Here is a 22,637-nt window from a genome sequence, read left to right as displayed (position 1 = left end):
TCAAAGTACAGCACGATAGAAAAGGAGTGTCTGGTCATCAAGTGGGTGGTCCTCACTCTCTGGTACTACCTGCTAGGATGCCCATTCACCCTCTGTTCCAACCATGCCCCGCTCCAGTGGCTCCAGTGCATGAAGGATGCCAATGCATGGATCACTCGTTGGTATCTGGCCCTTCAGTCCTTTAAATTCGAGGTGGTCCACAGGCTGGGGGCATAATGGTGGTGGTGGATTATCTCTCCCACTTGGTGGGGGAGTCAGCTGTAGGCCGGATGGCTCCCCGGCCTGAGTCAGGTGGTGGGGGTATGTGGCAGCAGGGGTGTGGTCAAGCGTTGGCTGTGAACGGCGAGGAGGCAGGTTGAACCAGCAGATAACATGTGCATAGGTGCACCTGTGTCAAATTACTGGCTGTCTATTAACCTGTGTCTCTGTGTGTCTTTCAGACAGTCAGGGATGAGAGAGAGAGCTGCGTCACCCCACGTGTGTGCATGTTTATGTGTTGAGCTGTCACTGAAAAGTGTGCTAAATAAAATAACTCACCTGTTCTGAAGCCTGTTTCCAGTTCCTCTGTTTCCCCACAAGTCTAGGTGTTGTTACAGAGGGAAATTAGATAAAGAGGGAAAGAAAAAGAAGAGAAAGGGAAAAATGAAAAAAGGAGAGATAACAGAAAAACAAAAAAAATAGAAAAAATAGAAAAGGAGTGTAAAAGAGAGAAAAAAGACAAAAATTAAAAAGTAGCATGAGTAAATAAGAAAAGGGTAAAGAAGGAAAGAAAAGGCAGAAAAGAAAGAGAAAAATTAAAAAGAAAAAACACAAATGATAAGAGAAAAGAGGAAAAAAGAAGGAAAGAAAATGAAGAAAAACAAAACTGAAGTATAGAGGCCCTAAAGTTAAATGTAACTATAAATGGATCAAATGTCTAACATTTTTAATAAATAAAAATAGGAGCTGTGGGTAAACTGGTGTGGTGTAAAAGGAATAAAACACTTCAGGACACACTGTTATCAGCTTCAGGGTGTTCGCTGCAAAAAAATAATATCTTAGCAAGTGAAAATATCTTGAAAATAGTTGAAATGATCTAGTATTTCCTATTAGAAGGATACAAAACACCAATTCTGAGATTATTAAACCTAGTTCTAGATTGCAACCAACTCATTCTAAGCTGTCTTATCAAGTAAAAATATCTGTCCATGCAGCAAGATAATTTCACTTGTATTAAGAAATTTGCTCCTCAAATTCAGTTTTCAATTTTGTGCAGTGTAACAGTAACTCTGCGTCATCACAATGTCCCGTCACTTTGTTTGTGTGTGTGTGTGTGTGGTCCTGTTTGTAGGTTACAGAAAGATTTCAGTGGCCACATAAGAGGATTTCAGGATGGAATTAATTCCAATCTTTCATTACTGTGAGAATGAAATCGTATTGTGGTGAGTCGTGAGAGCATCTGGGGTGAGAGGGGACGGAGCGAGAGAATCTGGAGCAAGAGCGTCCAGAGCGAGAGAGTCCGGAGCGATCCACAGAGCGATCCACGGACCTGCCGAACTCTCCAAGACAACAGATGGTTTGGGCCGAGAAGCTCAGGTTTGGAATTAAAAAACAAGTTGGATGCACTGATCGGCCTTCACACTGATCTTTTTCTGCATCTCTCTCTAGATGAAACGAAATTTAACAGATTTGTTTTTCGGTCAGGTGATGGCCAAGACGGGACACCGGAACCACACTGACCTTCTCAAGTGTCTATGGAAGAAGATTGTGACATGACCTGAAGGTTCTGAAGGAAAGGAAAAGGTTCAGACTTCGGCTTGAGCATGAAGTTGATTCTGTTGAGCCTGAGGTTGCTGTGTTTGGCCTGCTTGTGTCCCGTCACGCTACTTAACCACCGACACCCGAACCGCAGGAAGAACAAGGACGTGTACCTGGGAGAACACGCCAAACACAAACATGCAGGGTAAATCTGGGGGACATCTGAGGAATGAAACACTTTATTTCATTTGATGTGAAAATCTCATGGGTTTTTCTTCTCTGTTCTTCTTGAGTCTAGTCTTTGCTCTGAAATCACAAGTAATCATGAAGGTTTCATTCATTCATTCTAAAGCCACTCCAGTCAGTTAATGAAAGAAGCGACTGTTGCCGGTTGGTTAAAATGTTATTTCCTTGGTGGTTTTGATCTCAAGTTTTTATGCAGCGACGGTTTCTGCTCCTCATTTGTGTTAATTCGACCTCAGATGATGATGAGGAGGAGATCCGAAAACCTCCTGCTTTTCATTTGCACTTTACATGGTGTTGCACAGGATCAGAAAAAAAAACAGCCTTAAAATGCCTTAAAATTACTGCCATGTACTCCTCATCATCATCTGAGGTCGAATTAACACAAATGAGGAGCAGAAACCGTGAGATCCAGATGATTGCAGAATCCAAAACATCATGTATTTTTGTGGTTCTTCAAACCATTTTATTTAAAAGAAAGGGTTTTTTTTATTGCACTTTAAAATGCACTTAAACCTCAAACATCAAAAAACAGACAAATACCATTAAACAACTTTATCCCACAGTGCTGTAGAGTCCTGGATCCTGATTGGTCAGAAGGTGATGATTAATTTTCCATAACAGCAGCTCTGACAGTAGTACAGGTTTATAATTGTTAATGCACTCATTCTCATACATTATCATTATCTATTACTTTAAAAATCTGCAGGAGACGTTTATGTTGTTCTACAACACGAACTATTTCACAACATTAAAGGTAACTACAGATGGATAAAAAGTGATTTGTTGGTAAACTGCTGTGGTATAAAAGGAATAAAACCAGGGGCGTGTTTAACCTATTTTTGGGGGTGCTCAAGCACCCCCAAAAATGAGCTCAGCACCCCCTAGCTCAGCACCCTCAAAAACACTGCTTTTGGACATAATTTTCAGAAATAAGTGCCCTTGTGCACTGCGCAATGAATGTGTGCTCGGGCGTGTGTGTGTTCTTGAATTCACCTGTTATGTGATAGTTCTATGACCAGTAAAATACCTCTCCTCCTTGCGTCCCCTCTGATTGGGTTGCCTGTCTGCACGAGTGCTTGCTACGACATGGTGGTTTTTTTTAACTGGATTCCACGCCGATGAGGAACTCGAAGTAGCACCTGAGTATTACTGGCATAGCGAGATGTGAAGGTACGGACTGAAGTTACAATTGTTAAACACAACACAATAATATGCATAATGCAATATTGATGTTCCCTGGTCTATGAACAGAATGATAAAAACGACATTTATCATCCATATCGAGATACTTTGTGGTTGTAAATGTGTAGATATCATAGTTTATTGGGTCAGCTTCTGTTAAAACATTGCATAAGTCTAGTCTTGTCTAGTCTAGTCTTCTTGTCTAGTTAAGTCTAGTCTAAATGCGGAATAAACTTGGAAACACTGTCGTTCAAGCCAGGTGCCTCTGTCAGCTCTGGGGGCTAAGCACCCCCAAAGATCAGATGCTAGAATCGCCCCTGAATAAAACACTTTTTTCGGAATAGGCTTCATCTTTTCGGAAAATCATGACGGTGGTAACATTAACTGTATTTCATTAAGACGTGCTACTGTTGATTATTTTTCTATAACAGAACAACATGCAGAGTTTTACTCCTTACTTATGTCAAGAAAAAAGATAAAAAACGAAAGCAAAAATAATACCAAAAAACAATCAAAACAATTGAATGAGAGAAAAAAGAAAGAAATAAAAGCTGGAGAGAAATGAGAGAAAATAGACAAATCAACCAGGTAATAAAAGGAAGTGAAAGAATAAAAAAGGAAAAAAAATTAAATGCAGAGAAAAAAGCAAAAAAAAATTATGCATGCATATCTGTGAATTATACCACAATAACCAGAAAAATAAAATGAACCATCCACATATTGCTGTTCATGGTAACCAGGTTTCCATTGAATTTTTTCGCAAAATTGAAGCGACGTTTTAAAAAGTTTCAACAAAACACAACAGCGAATGTTCTGTTTCCAGGAAGTGATGTTATGTGACGAAAGCTGGTTTTCTCCTCCCGTGATATCTGTTACAGAGCGTTTTCTCTCTCTCTCTCTCTCTCTCTCTCTCCAGAAAGTTGCATTTCCATTTGCTTTTCCTGTCATGTGACTTAAATGTGAAAAACATGCTTCCATTTCAATTTCTTTATCGAATCGTCTGAAAAACCACCTCATGCGAGTGTAAACAGTTCTTTGTGATATTTTAGCATTTAAAAAAATTCTTATTTCCATTCTTCGTTTTTTTAGTTTGTAATTTCAACTTGCACATTAAGCAGGTTCATGAAAACGCAGTTACAGACGTGAACCGTGGTTCTTTCATATTTCTGCTTTGAAGATCCTGTTTGCTCTGTAACTCAACTCTAGTGCTCGTATCACTGCAGAGTTTAGTTTTGTGTTTGTTTTGCAGCATCTGGTTTGTGTCCCGGTAAAATCCCATCTTTATCTGTTGCTCAATGAGACTCTAGAATCCTGTTCATTTACACAGCCTGATAAACACAGCGCTAAACTGGACGCTCGTTTATTTCTCAGGAACCTGATCGTAGCGTTTATGCAAACAAAAGGGACACTATAAATGTGACAGCTGTTTCATCACCAGCCTCATTTTTATCTCTTTCTTGAAGTTTATAAAACAAACAAACAAACAAACAAACAAACAAAAAAGAAGACAAAGCATCGACTGCTCTGAGAATCTGAAGATGTCAGCGTTACCTCTGACACTGGGGACTCAATTAAAGAATTAAATGTCTCCTTTCAGAAAACTTCAATGTCTCAACGCTCACTTGTGGTTTTTTACACATCGCCATTAACCAAGTCCCTCTGAACAAGCTGTTACAATAGAAATAATAATGACATCTCATCTCATCTCATTATCTCAAGCCGCTTTATCCTTCTACAGGGTCGCAGGCAAGCTGGAGCCTATCCCAGCTGACTACGGGCGAAAGGCGGGGTACACCCTGGACAAGTCGCCAGGTCATCACAGGGCTGACACATAGACACAGACAACCATTCACACTCACATTCACACCTACGGTCAATTTAGAGTCACCAGTTAACCTAACCTGCATGTCTTTGGACTGTGGGGGAAACCGGAGCACCCGGAGAAAACCCACGCGGACACGGGGAGAACATGCAAACTCCACACAGAAAGGCCCTCGCCGGCCCCGGGGCTCGAACCCAGGACCTTCTTGCTGTGAGGCGACAGCGCTAACCACTACACCACCGTGCCGCCATAATAATGACATTAATATTAATATGTGATGTGCAGCTGCACTACTGTAGGAACTGCTGCTATAGAGAATTAATCAACACCTTCTGACTAATCAGAATGGAGAAATCGACAGCACTGTGTTGTAAAATATTCTAAGAAATAAAACAAATTCAAGTGTAGTTACTTTATTATGTGCCACTTAAGTAAGAATAATTCCAGCTCGTGTTTACGTGGATTACGCGTCGTCATTTTAATCCCTGACCCCTTTATTTTTTCTCTCTCTCATACCTAGCCGGATTGACTACAAGCTAAAAAAGCAGGACAGCACCAAGTCACTCCTGATCAAAACCGAGCAGCTGCTTAGGATCGAGGAACACGATTTTGCCATGCGACCTGGATTTGGAGGTCAGAATCCATGATAAGAACTTCTCACTCACTGATTCTCTCATTTCATTTAATTTCATTTCACAGGAAACACACTAAAGTGGTCAATAGCTAGAGGTTATAACCTGAATGTCCTACATTTAGAGCTGACCCAGATTCTGTGCCACACAGATCAGACAACAGCTACCTGAGTCACAGATGTACGTTCAGGGTGTTAATCTGGATTATGGTTCAGGTTTGTTAAAGCAGGTGCAGGGGAGAGAGAGAGAGAGAGAGAGAGAGAGAGGAGCCATTTAATTTCAGTTTACAGAGAAAGTCAAAGTCAAAGGAGTAGAAACACAATTTCCAGCACATCTCCATTTCCTTACAAAAAAAACCCAAGTTAAAGCGAGACGGCCTTTCGATTTAATAAAATCAGGGAAATTTAGTTCCCTCTGAAATGTGGTCATTGTGATACATGTTTATTTCTGTTATATCTCACAAAAATCAGGCCATTCTGTGGCTGGGAAGTTATTTAATTTGAAGGGATTAAAGCAAATAATGTGCATGAAATTCGCTCGCTACGTGCAGTCAAGCAGACAGAGGAAGTCCGTGTGTGTGTGTGCATGCGCAGGTTTACCTTTGACCATGCACTGACAGTTCCATCATTCTGTCGCTAAATGAACAGCTGATCACACTGAGGTGCTCGCTGACCGCCGATATTTATTAGTTTGGTCCTGCATTTCCTTTCCTCTGTATAGAACATAATGTCTTTTCTTCTCACTTTCTGTTACTGTAGTAGGTCTTTCACGTTTCATTTGCACACTCATGTCCTCCATTGTTCTCTCCTGTTTCAAATTTGTATCCCACAATGCCTTGCACGAATGGGGAAAGCCCACCATGTGATGCATGATGTAGTATCTTGAATTGTGTCATGGTGAAGCAAGAAAAAATAGTGGAGAATTTAGGGCCACGTGGCTCTAAATTCATTAATTGTTCTATTAAAGGGCGGCACGGTGGTGTAGTGGTTAGCACTGTCACCTTACAGCAAGAAGGTCCTGGGTTCGAGCCCAGCAGCCGGCAAGGGCCTTTCTGTGTGGAGTTTGCATGTTCTTCCCGTGTCTGCTCCAGGTGCTCCGGTTTCCCCCACAGTCCAAAGACATGCAGGTTAGGTTAACTGGTGACTCTAAATTGAGCGTAGGTGTGAATGTGAGTGTGAATGGTTGTCTGTGTCTATGTGTCAGCCCTGTGATGATCTGGCGACTTGTCCAAGGTGTACAGTACCCTGCCTCTCACCCATAGCTGGGATAGGCTCCAGCTTGCCAGCGACCCTGTAGAACAGGATAAGCGGCTACAGATAATGGATGGATGGATGTTCTATTAAAAAAAACTAATAAAATTGGAATTCTGTAATTTAAATTCAGTAGCTTTCGGTCCACTAAACAAAAATAATTGGGTGTCGGGGAAAATTCTTTTTATGACTCAGACTTGAAAAATCTGAAAAGCAATCTACCTTTAAAACTGAAACTCTAAAGGGGTGTATACACAGGAAGTGATTCGCTCATTGCCCGGATATTCCAGGCTCTGGTTATCTTGGTAACCCTCTTGTGAATGTTCAAACGAGCAGTAGCTGATTAGTTCCCTGTTTGTAATAAACTATATAAATATATCATTAGTGTATGTACACGAACAGAGCTATGCTTCAACAGTGACAGTTCACCAACAATTAATTTCTTTTAGTTCACACAGACAAACACTTTTAAACCAAAGCGGTAACTAAAGCACATTTTAGTTTGTCTGCCGAATTAACTGTTGAGATATCTAGTGCACACAATGACTGGCTCTAATATTATATAGTACTGTGCAAAAGTCTTAGGCACATGTAAAGAAATGCTGTAGCCCAAAAATGGCTTAAAAATAATGAAATGAAATGCTTCAACATTAAAAAAAGTACTATAAGCAGTAAGCCATAATAAATGAAAAAAGTCAATATTTGGTGTGAGATGACTCTTTGCTTAAAAAAAAAATAGTAGTCTCAGGTCCAATGAGTCCAGTTGTATAAGGAAATAAGCTGTGGGTTTTACTGATCATCTTACAGAACCAGCCACAGTTCTTTTCTGGACACTTTGACTGTCACACTCGCTTCTTCATTTTGCACGAAAACCCAGTAGCCTTCATTATGCATTCTTTTTTAATCTGAAAAGTGCTCTCTTATGGAATATGCTGCTTAGATACAAACATGTCGGGCGGCATGGTGGTGTAGTGGTTAGCGCTGTCGCCTCACAGCAAGAAGGTCCGGGTTCAAGCCCCGTGGCCGGCGAGGGCCTTTCTGTGGGGAGTTTGCATGTTGTCCGCGTGGGTTTCCTCCAGGTGCTCCAGTTTCCCCCACAGTCCAAAGACATGCAGGTTAGGTTAACTGGTGACTGTAAATTGACCATGAGTGTGAATGGTTGTCTGTGTCTATGTGTCAGCTCTGTGATGACCTGGAGACTTGTCCAGGGTGTACCCCGCCTTTCGCCTGTAGTCAGCTGGGATAGGCTCCAGCTTGCCTGCGACCCTGTAGAACAGGATAAAGCGGCTAGAGATAATGAGATGCAAACATTTATTTTCCCTGTAATATTTAATTTTGTGCTGGAAAAAAAATGAACATTTGGACTCTATAATATTTTTGTACTGACTCGATAATGTAGAAGTCATAAAATAGAAATCTATAACAAAGCTTGTATGAAAAAAAGAAATAGGGGGCCAAAGACTTTTGCACAGTACTGCAAAAGCAAATTAAAAATAAGCACTGGATAAAAAAAAAACAAAAACCTATTCTATTTTATGGAAACAAAGATACAAATTTTGTTGTTCGGTGGTTGCGTTTACATTGCCTTTCACTTACGATTGGGTTCCCTGTGGTAGTGCACGTACGTCGTTCATATGGTTGCAAAAACCATCAAAAATCAGGTTGATGCAAAATTCAGGTCGATCAAAAATCAGGTTGATATTCTCTTAAATATGGAACTCCGCTGCAACCCCTTATAACATGTCATAATGAAAAGCTTCCTCAATGTGTTATAACCTTATTGCTCATTACACCTTAACAGAAAGCCATCATAATGCCTCATAAACGAAACCTCCTTCCTACATTACAATTACAACCTCTGCTATCACTGATTCTTCTCAAAAAGCTGATAAATCTTTATAAAGAAAAATGGCTGGCTAAATGTTTCAGATGTCATGGCATTATAAATAATCACGTTCTAGCAGGAGATCAGTTCCTATAAATTGTATTGTGTGACTAAATGATTTCATTTCAACTCTTGTGCATCATTTTGATGGAGAAACCAAAGTCATGGACATTGTGTCCTTTTTTTGTGGAACTCAGCGTTGACGTCATCTGTCAATCAGTGGTATCCTGTCACTCCCATTGGCAGCCGCCTCAACAGCGTTGACAGTGGTTTAACTCCATACCTGCCCACTTCACGTCACCTGTCATCACTACAAGTCTCTGACTTTCATTGACTTTACACAGTCGTACGTCCCTTTAAAGCTTTCCATCTCAGAAAGGGCTCGAGAGAACCCTTCTGAAAAGTGAAGAACTCTAAACTATTCAAAGAACCACTGAAGAACCCATTATTCCAAGTGAACAAGTGGTTCTTATGCCATTTAAATCCAACAAATCTGGGGTGGGTTTCCCAAAAGCCTTTTAACGGTAAGAGCATCTTAACTAGGAGAGTGTTCATTGTGATGCTCGCGCTACCATTTAACAATGATCTTTGTGCTACGATGCTTTTGGGAAACTCACTCCTGATTGGTCAGAAGGTGTTCAATATCAGACGATCCACATCAAACTTACAAGGTGAAAAAAAAAGATTGTTGACGTTTAACAAAATAAATATATTCCTGTTGATATGGTGAAGTTTTCTGTAAAGATGAAATGTTTATTGAATATTTATGGAAGGAGTCTCTAGTGTCAGTGCTTTATAGCAGTTAGTGGTAATGTCCAACTCAGGTTTCTGAAATCTTCAGGACAGACGAGTGTATGCTTTGTGTCAAAATGTATTTTTTTATCTTAGTAACTTAAAGCCTCACTCACAACCCACCATAAGTGTTTTGGACACACACGGGTCGCAAGGTTTGGTAGCTCGCAGCTGTGCCACAGGGTCGCGGTGAACCCGGGGGAATGTTTGGGGGAGGAGTACGGGCAAAGTACTTGTCAAGTACAGGTTGCACACCTGACTTCCTCGAGGCATGGGAAAAATTGCGCCGTTAGCCCTGGAAAGCATATGTCTGATGCACGTGATCAATGTGTGTTCAGTGAGTGTGGAGTGTGTGAGACTTGCATTTTACCAGTTTCCTGTGCTACAAGTTCGGGCCGCACTTGTGAAGCATGTGTGATGCATGTGATTAGCACGTTACAATTACTCATAACTTGCGTGTGACACAAGCCAGGAGTGGGTATAAAACCAACATGTTTGCAGCATTCTGCATCTGTCTTTCGACTGAAGAACATTGGATATTTTGTGGGAAAAATTTAAAAATTTTCAGTTTAAAGTTTAGAAAATGGAACCCAAGAAGAAGCGAGCAAAAGTGAAGTAACTCAGCCTGAAACAGCAGAGGGGGAAGAGGAGATAGAATTTGATGATGATGGTAGCAGCACGGGCAAGCTCTGCATGGACAAGGAGAAATATGCCTTCAAACTGGCAGAAGGTACAGCACCCTGCCAGAGGAATTTTCACAGGTAAATACACATGCTTTAAACATTCATTTCAGTATCTATATGCTTATGTAATTAATATTACATATGCTGATTTTCATGTACAACCCTGATTCCAAAAAAGTTGGGACAAAGTACAAATTGTAAATAAAAACGGAATACAATGACATGGAAGTTTCAAAATTCCATATTTTATTCAGAATAGAACATAGATGACATATCAAATGTTTAAACTGAGAAAATGTATCATTTAAAGAGAAAAATTAGGTGATTTTAAATTTCATGACAACAACACATCTCCCCCTCCTAGAACTGCCACCTTATTGTGGTGGAGGGGTTTGTGTGCTTGAATGATCCTAGGAGATATGTTGTCAGGGGCATTATGCCCCTGTCAGGGTTTCCCAAGGCAAACAGGTCCTAGGTGACAGGCCAGACCAAGAGCAGTTCACCAAAACCCTTATGGAGAAACCATCAAGGACCGTGACGTCACCCGGTATGGCGCAGCCGGGGCCCCACCCTGGAGCCAGGCCTGGGGTTGGGGCTCGTATGCAAGCTCTTGGTAGCCGGGCCTTTGCCCATGGGGCCCAGCCGGGCTCAGCCCGAAGAGGTGACGTGGGCCCGACCTCCTGTGGGTTCACCACCCACAGAGGTAGCAGTAGGGGACTGGTGCAGTGTGGATTGGGTGGCAGTCGAACGCAGGGACCTCAACGACCTGATCCCCAGACACAGCAGCTAGCTGTTGGGACATGGAATGTCACTTCGCTGGGGGGGAAAGAGCCTGAGCTTGTGCGGGAGGTTGAGAGGTACCAGCTAGAGATAGTCGGGCTCACCTCCACGCACAGCTTGGGCTCTGGAACCCAGCTCCTCGAGAGGGGCTGGACTCTCCACTTCTCTGGAGTCACCCATGGTGAGCGGCGGTGGGCTGGTGTGGGCTTGCTTATAGCTCCCCAGCTCAGCCGCCATGTGTTGGAGTTTACCCCAGTGAACAAGAGGGTCGCCTCTCTGTGCCTTCGGATTGGGGAGAGGGCTCTTGCTGTTGTTTGTGCCTACGGGCCGAATAGCAGTATAGAGTATCTGGCCTTCTTGGAGTCCCTGGGAGAGGTACTGAGGGGTGCTCAGACTGGGGACTCCATTGTGTTACTGGGGGACTTCAATGCTCACGTGGGCGACGACAGTGACACCTGGAGGGGCATGGTTGGGAGGAACGGCCTCCCCGATCTGAACCCGAGTGGTGTTTTTTTATTGGACTTCTGTGCTAGTCACGGTTTGTCCATAACGAACACCATGTTAGAGCATAGGGGTGTCCATAAGTGCACGTGGCACCAGGACACCTTAGGTCAGAGGTCGATGATAGACTTTGTTGTCATTTCATCTGATCTCCGGCCCTATGTCTTGGACACTCGGGTGAAGAGAGGGGCTGAGCTGTCAACTGATCATCACCTGGTGGTGAGTTGGATCCGCTGGCGGAGGAGGAAGCTGGACAGACCTGGCAGGCCCAAACGTATGGTGAGGGTCTGCTGGGAACGTCTGGCTGAGCACTCTGTTGGGGAGGTCTTTAACTCCCACCTCCAGGAGAGCTTTTCCCAGCTTCCGAGGGAGGCGGGGGACATTGAGTCTGAGTGGACCATGTTCTCTACCTCCATTGTGGACGCAGCTGTTCGGAGCTGTGGCCACAAGGTCTCCGGTGCCTGTCGTGGCGGCAATCCCCAAACCCGGTGGTGGACACCGGAAGTAAGGGATGCCGTCAAGCTGAAGGAGTCCTATTGGGCCATGTTGACCTCTGGGACCCCTGAGGCAGCTGACGGGTATCGGCAGGCCAGGCGTGCTGCAGCTCGGGCAGTTGCGGAGGCAAAAACTCGGAACTGGGAGGAGTTCGGGGAGGCCATGGAGAAGGACTATCGGTCGGCCTCAAAGAAATTCTGGCAAACCATCTGGCGCCTCAGGAGGGGGAAGCAGTACTCTGCCAACACTGTTTACAGTGCGGGTGGGGAGCTGTTGACCTCGACTGGGGACATTGTCGGGCGGTGGAAGGAATACTTTGAGGATCTCCTCAATCCCACTGTCATGTCTTCCATTGAGGAGACTGAGGCTGATGACTCAGAGGTGGACTCGTCCATTACCCAAGCCGAAGTCACTGAGGTGGTTTGCAAGCTCCTCAGTGGCAAGGCACAAGGGGTGGATGAGATCCGCCCTGAGTATCTCAAGTCTCTGGATGTTGTGGGGCTGTCTTGGTTGACATGCCTCTGCAACATCGCGTGGCAGTCGGGGACAGTGCCTCTGGAGTGGCAGACTGGGGTGGTGGTCCCTCTTTTTAAGAAAGGGGACCAGAGAGTGTGCTCCAATTATAGGGGAATCACACTTGTCAGCCTCCCGGGGAAACTACTCTAGGGTACTGGAGAGGAGAATTCGACCAATAGTCGAACCTCTGATCCAGGAGGAACAATGCAGTTTTCGTCCTGGTCGCGGAACACTGGACCAGCCCTTCATACCGTGCTCGAGGGTTCATGGGAGTTTGCCCAACCAGTCCACATGTGCTTTGTGGATCTGGAGAAGGCATTCGACCGTGTCCCCCGTGGTATTCTGTGGGGGGTGCTTCGGGAGTATGGGGTTCGGGGCTCTTTGCTAAGGGCTGTCCGGTCCCTGTACGAACGGAGCAGGAGTCTGGTTCGCATTGCCGGCCGTAAGTCAGACCTGTTCCCAGTGCATGTTGGACTCCGGCAGAGCTGCCCTTTGTCACCGGTTCTGTTCATAATTTTTATGGACAGAATTTCTAGGTGCAGCCAAGGGCCGGAAGGAATCCTGTTTGGGAACCACAGGATTTCATCTCTGCTTTTTGCGGATGATGTTGTCCTGTTGGCTTCTTCAAACCAGGACCTCCAGCATGCACTGGGGTGGTTTGCAGTCGAGTGTGAAGCGGCTGGGATGAGAATCAGCACCTCCAAGTCCAAGGCCATGGTTCTCGACCGGAAAAGGGTGGCTTGCCCTCTCCAGGTTGGTGGAGAAGTCCTGCCTCAAGTGGAAGAGTTTAAGTATCTCGGGATCTTGTTCACAAGTGAGGGAAGGATGGAGCGTGAGATTGACAGGTGGATCGGTGCAGCCTCCGCAGTGATGCGGTCACTTTACCGGTCCGTCGTGGTGAAGAAGGAGCTGAGCCAAAAGGCAATGCTCTCAATTTACTGGTCGATCTATGTTCCGACTCTCACCTATGGTCATGAGCTTTGGGTAATGACCGAAAGAACAAGATCGCGGATACAAGCAGCCGAAATGAGTTTCCTTCACAGGGTGGCTGGGCGCTCCCTTAGAGATGGGGTGAGTAGCAAAGTCACTCGGGAGGAGCTTGGAGTAGAGCCGCTGCTCCTCCACATCGAGAGGAACCAGCTGAGGTGGCTCGGGCATCTTTTTCGGATGCCTCCTGGACGCCTCCCTGGGGAGGTGTTCCAGGCATGTCCCCCCGGGAGGAGGCCCCAGGGAAGACCCAGGACACCCTGGAGGGACTATGTCTCTCGGCTGGCCTGGGAATGCCTCGGTGTTCTTCCCGAGGAGCTGACCAAGGTGTCTGGGGAGAGGGAAGTTTGGACTTCCATGCTTAGACTGCTGCCTCCGGGACCTGGTCCCGGATAAAGCAGAAGAAGACGAGACAAGACGAGATGAGACAGCACATCTCAAAAATGTTGGGACAAGGCCATGTTTACCACTGTGAGACATCCCCTTTTCTCTTTACAACAGTCTGTAAATGTCTGGGGACTGAGGAGACAAGTTGCTCAAGTTTAGGGATAGGAATGTTAACCCATTCTTGTCTAATGGAGGATTCTAGTTGCTCAACTGTTTTAGGTCTTTTTTGTTGTATCTTCCATTTTATGATGCGCCAAATGTTTTCTATGGGTGAAAGATCTGGACTGCAGGCTGGCCAGTTCAGTACCTGAACCCTTCTTCTATGCAGCCATGATGCTGTAATTGATGCAGTATGTGGTTTGGCATTGTCATGTTGGAAAATGCAAGGTCTTCCCTGAAAGAGACATCGTCTGGATGGGAGCATATGTTGCCCTAGAACCTGGATATACCTTTCAGCATTAATGGTGTCTTTCCAGATGTGTAAGCTGCCCATGCCACACGCACTAATGCAACCCCATACCATCAGAGATGCAGGCTTCTGAACTGAGCGCTGATAACAACTTGGGTCGTCTTTCTCCCCTTTAGTCCGAATGACACGGCATCCCTGATTTCCATAAAGAACTTCAAATTTTGATTCATCTGACCACAGAACAGTTTTCCACTTTGCCACAGTCCATTTTAAATGAGCCTTGGCCCAGAGAAGACATCTGCGCTTCTGGATCATGTTTAGATATGGCTTCTTCTTTGAACTATAGAGTTTTAGCTGGCAACGGTGGATGGCACGGTGAATTGTGTTCACAGATAATGTTCTCTGGAAATATTCCTGAGCCCATTTTGTGATTTCCAATACAGAAGCATGCCTGTATGTGATGCAGTGCCATCTAAGGACCCGAAGATCACGGGCACCCAGTCTGGTTTTCTGGCCTTGACCCTTACGCACAGAGATTCTTCCAGATTCTCTGAATCTTTCGATGATATTATGCACTGTAGATGATGATATGTTCAAACTCTTTGCAATTTTACACTGTCGAACTCCTTTCTGATATTGCTCCACTATTTGTCGGCACAGAATTAGGGGGATTGGTGATCCTCTTCCCATCTTTACTTCTGAGAGCCACTGCCACTCCAAGATGCTCTTTTTATACCCAGTCATGTTAATGACCTATTGCCAATTGGCCTAATGAGTTGAAATTTGGTCCTCAAGCTGTTCCTTTTTTGTACCTTTAACTTTTCCAGCCTCTTATTGCCCCTGTCCCAACTTTTTTGAGATGTGTTGCTGTCATGAAATTTCAAATGAGCCAATATTTGGCATGAAATTTCAAAATGTCTCACTTTCAACATTTGATATGTTGTCTATGTTCTATTGTGAATACAATATCAGTTTTTGAGATTTGTAAATTATTGCATTCCTTTTTTATTTACAATTTGTACTTTGTCACAACTTTTTTGGAATCGGGGTTGTATGTTTCAGCTAACGATGTCCAGAAGTGAGGACACTGCAATCCCATCATTGCTGTCAGGCCATTGTGCCATGCTCAGTGATGAGGACAAGGACATCCAGACACCCCATCCCACCACTCAGCAGGAGTAGGAGCAGGACAGTAGCTCAGAGTCAGAGTCAAAGTGTGTTTCAGTGCACAAACTGTTGGGCTATTTAGTTGGGATTTTTTACAATGTAATAAAATGCATTATTCCCTTACACTCATGTTTTATTATTTGACGTTTGCATGGTAAATTAACATATGCTCAAATAAAACAGCAAATGAGGTGGTCTTCTTCCTTTCTACAATGTTACACGCTACATGATCGGTTCCTTGCTTCCTCCCCAATATATATACCCAGAGTCTTGCCCCTCGTGTCGCATGCAGGTCACATGCGCTGCCTGCACGCCACACACAGGGGTAGAAAGTGAGATGTACTTCTGTCTTGCGGGCTGCACAAATAGCAAGTGTGGAATACTTGTGTAGTACTTCTGAGGCACATCACTCATACAATGACCATGCGTCTCTCATGCGTCTTACTGTCATCGCAAAAAGCCCCTACTAGCCGTGCTGCTGACTTGGTTCAGGTGTACAAAAGGAGTACAGGTCCGGTACGTAGTGTATGCATTCTTGATTTGTCGCAAGACCCGTAGAATTTGCATGTGCAGGACCAAAAGTCTCCATGGGCAGTCTGTGACCTTCTGCGGTGCTGAACACACGCAAGTGTCACGCAAGTCTCAAGCACAGTTTTGCCAAATTTTTTACCGTAGACCACCCGTAGCAGCATGTACGGCGGGTTGTGAGTGAGGCTTAAATAAAGAGAGACTGGTGAGGGAATGAGTGTTTCTAGCTGCTGAGAAAATCTCATCTCATCTCATTATCTCTAGCTGCTTTATCCTTCTACAGGGTCGCAGGCAAGCTGGAGCCTATCCCAGCTGACTACGGGCGAAAGGCGGGGTACACCCTGGACAAGTCGCCAGGTCATCACAGGGCTGACACATAGACACAGACAACCATTCACACTCACATTCACACCTACGGTCAATTTAGAGTCACCAGTTAACCTAACCTGCATGTCTTTGGACTGTGGGGGAAACCGGAGCACCCGGAGGAAACCCACGCAGACACGGGGAGAACATGCAAACTCCACACAGAAAGGCCCTCGCCGGCCCCGGGGCTCGAACCCAGGACCTTCTTGCTGTGAGGTGACAGTGCTAACCACTACACCACCATGCCGCCGCTGAGAAAATCATGTTGTGGAATCTTTAATAAATATAAAGTGCAATCGTTGATAAATTGTTGTGCGATATGAGGAGTAAAACACTTTAGCATGTGTCGTTATGCGAATCCACTTCATGGTGGTCAGTCCACAGTAAAATTGTGTTTTATGTCTTACGAAGTGTATCATGTGACAAGACAACAATCCTAACCAAAGCAAAGAATTAAAAAGGATGCAAAAGGAAATATTTATCACTGATCACTTGTAAAAGTGAAACCCAATGCCCTATATTTCTTTGTATTCTTTATTTTGTCCTTAGGGTGCACAAACTTTTGTATTCACCTGTAAGAAGCTCCCACTAGGTTTTTTCTTTCCCCTTGTATATTTTCCCTTCTATTTAGCTGAAGGATTTTGATGATTCTGGTGTGTAAATCAGAAATCCTCTTCCCCGCTGTCTTTCTGAGGTTCCAGGTTTGTGTTTGTTCAATGCATCACCACCAGGCTCCACAAACCAGCACATTTACATGGCTGGAATTTAAAACAGAGCTTCTGCTGAGACTCTGATTAAAAACCTTCAGAAGTTTACAACTCGTGCTTTAATCGTTCTCCCACTGACACGCCTTCTCGCTGGCGGCTCCACAAACACACTTCCCACCTTCACCACAACCTCAAACCACAAACTGCCTCAGTTTTTAATCGTTACCATGTCTCTTGGTTGCTTTTTAGTCTGTTCTGTGGACCACTGCACTGTATGATTAGTGTCTAGATGTGTGTGAGCTGTTTGAACTAATGAGCTTGTTAAAAAAATGCTTAAAATGTGTAAAAGGAGATGAAGTCATTGTAAGAGACATGTTTATTAAGAAGTATTTGGAACGATTATTCTAATAGTGTTACTGGATCATCTAACAAAAAAAAAACCTGGTTCTTGAAGTAAAAACAAAATTTTGAATTTAATTCCTTAAATACTGGCACAGTTTTCAGCGTAATAATAATAATAATAATAATAATAATAATAATAAGTTACATTTATATCGTGCCTTTCTCAAACTCAAGGTCGCTTTACATAGGTCAGAGAAAACACACACACAAAAAAGAACAGTTGCTAAAGAGTGGTGAGTTTATGCACTGGTGGAGAAATGTTCATGAAACAGAAAGGTTTTGAGATGAGATTTGAAGAAAGGAAGAGAAGAGCAGTCACGGAGGGGTTGAGGAAGGGAATTCCAGAACTTGGGGGCCATGGCACTGAAGGACCTGCCACCCAGGGTAGAGAGTCTAGTGCGAGGAACAGCAAGGAGATTATAGCTAGAGGATCTGAGAGAGCAGGATGGAGTATAAGGGGTCAGGAGATCATAGATGTAAGAAGGAACGAGGTTATGGAGAGCTTTGAAGGTGAGTGAAGTGATTTTATATTTAATTCTGGACAGAACAGGTAGCCAGTGAAGCTGAAAAAGAATGGGGGTGATATGAGCAGATGGTTTGGTATGGGTGAGGAGTCTCGCTGCAGAGTTCTGAATGTATTGTAATCTTTGAAGGGATTTAGTAGGGAGGCCAATGAGAAAGGAGTTACAATAATCTAGGCGGGACATAATGAAGGAGTGGACCAATGTTCGAACATCACTAGGGGAAAGAAAGGGGCAAAGGCGGGCAATGTTCCGGAGGTGGAAGAAAGCAGTCTTGGTGAGGGATTTAATGTGGGGATCAAAGTTGAGTGAGGGGTCGAGCAATATTCCAAGGTTTCTAACAACAGGTGAACATTTAACAAGTGCACTGTCAATGTTAAGACTGAAACTGGAGGATTTGGACAATGAAAATTTGGGGCCGATAAGCATGATTTCTGTCTTATCTGTGTTAAGTTGTAGAAAATTATTCTGCAGCCACAACTTTAGGTCTGATAGACAGTCATTGAGGGAACTGGGAGGGGGGGGGGGGGGGGGGGGGTCAGTGGGGGAGGATGTAATGAGATATAATTGGATGTCATCAGCATAGCAATGGAAGTTAAGACCATGGTTACAAATAATTTGGCCAAGGGGCAGGATATATATAGGGAAAAGGAGGGGCCCAAGAACAGACCCCTGGGGGACACCATGAGTAATAGGGGACATGGAGGACTTACCGTATGTAAACCCAGTGTGACAAACTGTCATCTGTTGGTGAGGTGGGACCGAAACCATTAGAGGGCTATGTCTGTGATACCAATATCTGACAGACAGGAGATGAGTGTGTCATGATTGATGGTGTCAAATGCAGCAGATAAGTCAAGGAGAATGAGAATGTTAAGTGAACCACTATCAGCAGACAGGAGGAGGTCATTTACCACTCGCAGGAGAGCAGTCTCTGTACTGTGATGTGTGCGGAAACCAAATTGAAAGGGCTCATACAGATAGTTTTCAGTGACAAAGGAATGAAGTTGTGAAGCAACCACTCTTTCCAGTATTTTTGCTAAAAAGGGGACGTTGGAGATTGGTCGATAATTAAACAGAGAGGTTGGATCTAAATCAGGCTTCTTTAAAATGGGAGTAACTGCAGCCATTTTGAGGGCAGTGGGAACAATACCAGAGTTGAGGTATGAATTAACCAACAATGCAAGCGGTTCACAGATCATTGTGGAGCATGCCTTGAGTACAGGAGTTGGGGCAGGGTCAAGCTAACATGAGGAGGAGTTAGACTTAGTGATGATATTAGAGACCGAAAGGGAGTCAACAGTTGTGAAGTAGGCGAGTTTAGGGCCCAGAGGAGGAGAATAAGGTGAGAAAAAGATTCAAGAGATTCAAGATTCATAGATTTTTATTGTCAATTCACTATATATCCAGGACATATAGAAGAATCAAAATGCCGTTTCTCTTTCACCTTGCTTGTAAAATCAGATAAAAATATTTATATTAAAAAAAGAAAAACAAAATATATATTTTGAACACCAGAATTTACACACCAGAATCATCAAAATCCTTCAGCTAAACAGCTGGAAAAATATACGAGGGGAAAGAAAAACGTAGTGGAAGCTTCTTACAGTTGAGTACAAAAGTTTGTGCACCCTAAGGACAAAATAAAGAATAAAGAAAACAAAGAAATATAGGGCATTGGGTTTCACTTTTACAAGCTATTGTAAACATGATCAGTAGTAAATATTTCCTTTTGCATCCTTTTTAACTCTTTGCTTTGGTTAGGATTGTTGTCTTGTCACATGATACACTTCATAAGACATAAAACACAAAGAAAATAAATAAATAAATATATTTTTTCTTTTATTAATATAAATATTTTTATCTGATTTTACAAGTAAGGTGAGAGAGAAATGGCATTTCGAGTCTTCTATATGTCCTGGATATATAGTGAATTGACAATAAAAATCTATGAATCTTGAATCTCTTGAATCTTTTTCTTGAATCTATAGTTTTATATATATATATATATATATATATATATATATATATATATATATATATATATATATATGTGTGTGTGTGTGTGTGTGTGTGTGTGTGTATATATGTGTGTGTGTGTGTGTGTGTGTGTGTGTGTGTGTGTGTGTGTGTGTGTAAAAATAGTGCAAATACAGTACAATAACCATAACGGAGAAGGTGCTTAGAAGAGTAGCTTATGAGGTGTATATGAACAGTAGTGCAAATGACCAGTAGCAGCAGATACAACAGTAATGCAAATGATTGTAGTGTGATGTGCAAACGGATGAGATAGAGTTCTCGTGTAAATGAATGTGTTACAGACCAGGGGCAGGGGGTAGGTAGTGGACAGAGTTCAGCATCCTGACAGCCTGGTGGATGAAGCTGTTCAGCAGTCTTGTGGAGCGGGCCCAGAGGCTCCGGTACCTTTTCCCTGAGGGCAGGAGGCTGAAGAGTGAGTGTGAAGGGTGGGAGGTGTCACCAGTGATGCTGATGGCTCTGCGGGTGAGACGGGAGAGATAGATGTCCATAAGGGAGGGCTGAGGGGTACCAATGATCTTGCTGGCCGTATTGTGTTCACTATGCTTTGCATTGCAGCCTCCGTACCATGCAGCGATGCAGCCAGTGAGGACACTCTCAATGGTGCCCTGTAGAATGAGCACATGATGGGGGTGGGACTCATGCACTCCTTAGTTTGCGAAGGAAGTAGAGGCAAGTTTGAGCCTTCTTGGCCAGCGATGCGGTGTTGTTGGACCAGGAGAAGTCCTCAGCAATGTGCACCCCTAGGAATTTGGTGCTGCTCACCCTCTCCACTGCAGCACCGTCGATAGCCAGAGGGGGATGCTGTGAGTGACCTCTTCTGAAGTCGACCACAATCTCTTTGGTCTTCCCCATGTTCAGAAAGAGATTGTTGTCTTTGCTCCACTGGGCCAGTTGGCTCACCTCATTCCTGTAGTTGGCTTCATCGTTGTTAGTGATGAGGCCCACCACAGTCATGTCGTCCGCAAACTTGATGATGTGGTTGGTGCTGTAGATTGATACACAGTCATGGGTCAGCAGGGTGAAGAGCAGCAGGCTGAGCACACACCCTTGTGGGACCCCTGTGCTCAGCACGATGGTCCTGGAGGTGTTACTGCTGACCCGCACGTTCTGTGGCCTCCCTGTAAGAAAGTCCAGCACCCAGTTACAAAGAGAGGTGTTGAGTCTCAAATGTCCAAGTTTTTGTATTAGCTGCTGGGGAATGATTGTGTTGAATGCTGAACTGTAATCCAAGAACAGCATTCGCACATAGGTGTTCTTTGAGTCCAGGTGAGTGAGGGCTGGGTGTAGAGCAGCGGAGATAGCGTCCTCTGTAGACCTGTTTGACCTATTTGCAAACTGGAATGGGTCATGAGATGGAGGGAGGATGGACTTGATGTTCTGCATGACCAGCTGCTCAAAGACTTCATGATGATGGAAGTCAGTGCTACAGGCCGATTGTCATTATAGCTGGATGGGGGGGGGCTTCTTTGGCACTGGTATTATGGTTGTAGCTTTGAAACACGTGGGGACAACAGCTTGGTTCAGGGAGATGTTAAAGCTGTCAGTGAGGACATCCTTGAGCTCCATGGCACAGTCCTTCAGAACATGACTAGGTATGTTATCTGGTCCAGCTGCCTTACGTGGGTTGATCCTGGAGAGGGTCTTCTGCATGCTGGCTGGAGCCAGACATACAGCCTGCTCGTCCGGGGGAGGAATGGTCTTCTGTGCTGGTGTGTTGTTTTGTGTTTCAAAGCATCCAAAGAAGTCATTGAGGCAGTTTAGCAATGTGAGGTCACACTCACAGGTCTGGGGTGGGGGTTTGTAGTTTGTGAGGGTTTGAATGCCATGCCAGAGAGACTGTGCATCTCTGGTGTTGCTGAAGTGTCCAAATATTTTCTTGCTGTACTGATGTTTTGCCTCCCTGATGCTGCGGGACGGCTTGGCTCTGGCTGTTGCTAGTCCTGCGGTGTCACCGGCCCTAAAGGCTGCATCCCGAGCCCGCAGGAGCCTGTGAACCTCTCCTGTCAGCCAAGGCTTCTGGTTAGCACGAACAGTGATGGTTTTGCCGTGAGTGACATCAGTGCATTTTGTGATGTATGCTGTGACGGAACTCGGTGTATTCCTCTATGTGGTCATTGTAAGTGGCTGCTTCTTTGAACATGTCCCAGTGTGTAGTGCTAAAACAGTCCTTTAAAGCATAGGAGACCCCCTCTGGCCACACGCATACCTGCTTTTGTGTTGGTCTGATGGCTCTCACTCTGGGTCTGTATGCTGGTCTCAGCATGATGATGATGTGATCAGAGAGACCCAGGTGGGGGAGGGGAGAGGCCTTGTAAGCTCCTTTGTGGGTTGTGTACACCAAGTCCAGTAAGTTGTCACCTCTTGTTGGAAAGCAAACATGTTGATGTAAATTTTGGTAGTAAAACCTTTAAATCTGTGTGACTGAAGTCTCCTGCTGTGATGAGGAATCCGTCTGGGTGCGCTGTCTGTCGTTCACTGATGGCCTGGTAGAGTTCATTGAGTGCCTCGCTCCTAACATTGGTGTTAGTGGTGGGAGGGAGGGAAGTAAACAGCGATGAGCAGAATCGATGTAAACTCCCTCGCTAGGTAGAAGCGTCGGCAC

General features: G+C 44.3%; 1 protein-coding gene across 1 annotated transcript in view; it reads left to right on the top strand.

Moving 5' to 3' along the window:
• The first annotated feature begins 1,802 nt into the window (after positions 1-1,802).
• Positions 1,803-22,637, top strand: part of LOC132867025 (gamma-aminobutyric acid receptor subunit rho-3) — a 47,656-nt gene continuing 26,821 nt past the window's right edge. The window contains exons 1-2 of the mRNA XM_060899711.1: positions 1,803-1,942; positions 5,508-5,620. Coding sequence (XP_060755694.1) covers positions 1,803-1,942; positions 5,508-5,620 — 253 coding nt within the window. The remainder of the gene's footprint in view (positions 1,943-5,507; positions 5,621-22,637) is intronic.

This window comes from Neoarius graeffei, chromosome 19, assembly GCF_027579695.1.
Source record: "Neoarius graeffei isolate fNeoGra1 chromosome 19, fNeoGra1.pri, whole genome shotgun sequence".
In the NCBI taxonomy this organism is placed as follows: Eukaryota; Metazoa; Chordata; class Actinopteri; order Siluriformes; family Ariidae; genus Neoarius; species Neoarius graeffei.
The sequence above is the reverse complement of the archived record's forward strand: the minus strand, read 5'-3'. Positions and strand labels throughout refer to the sequence as shown.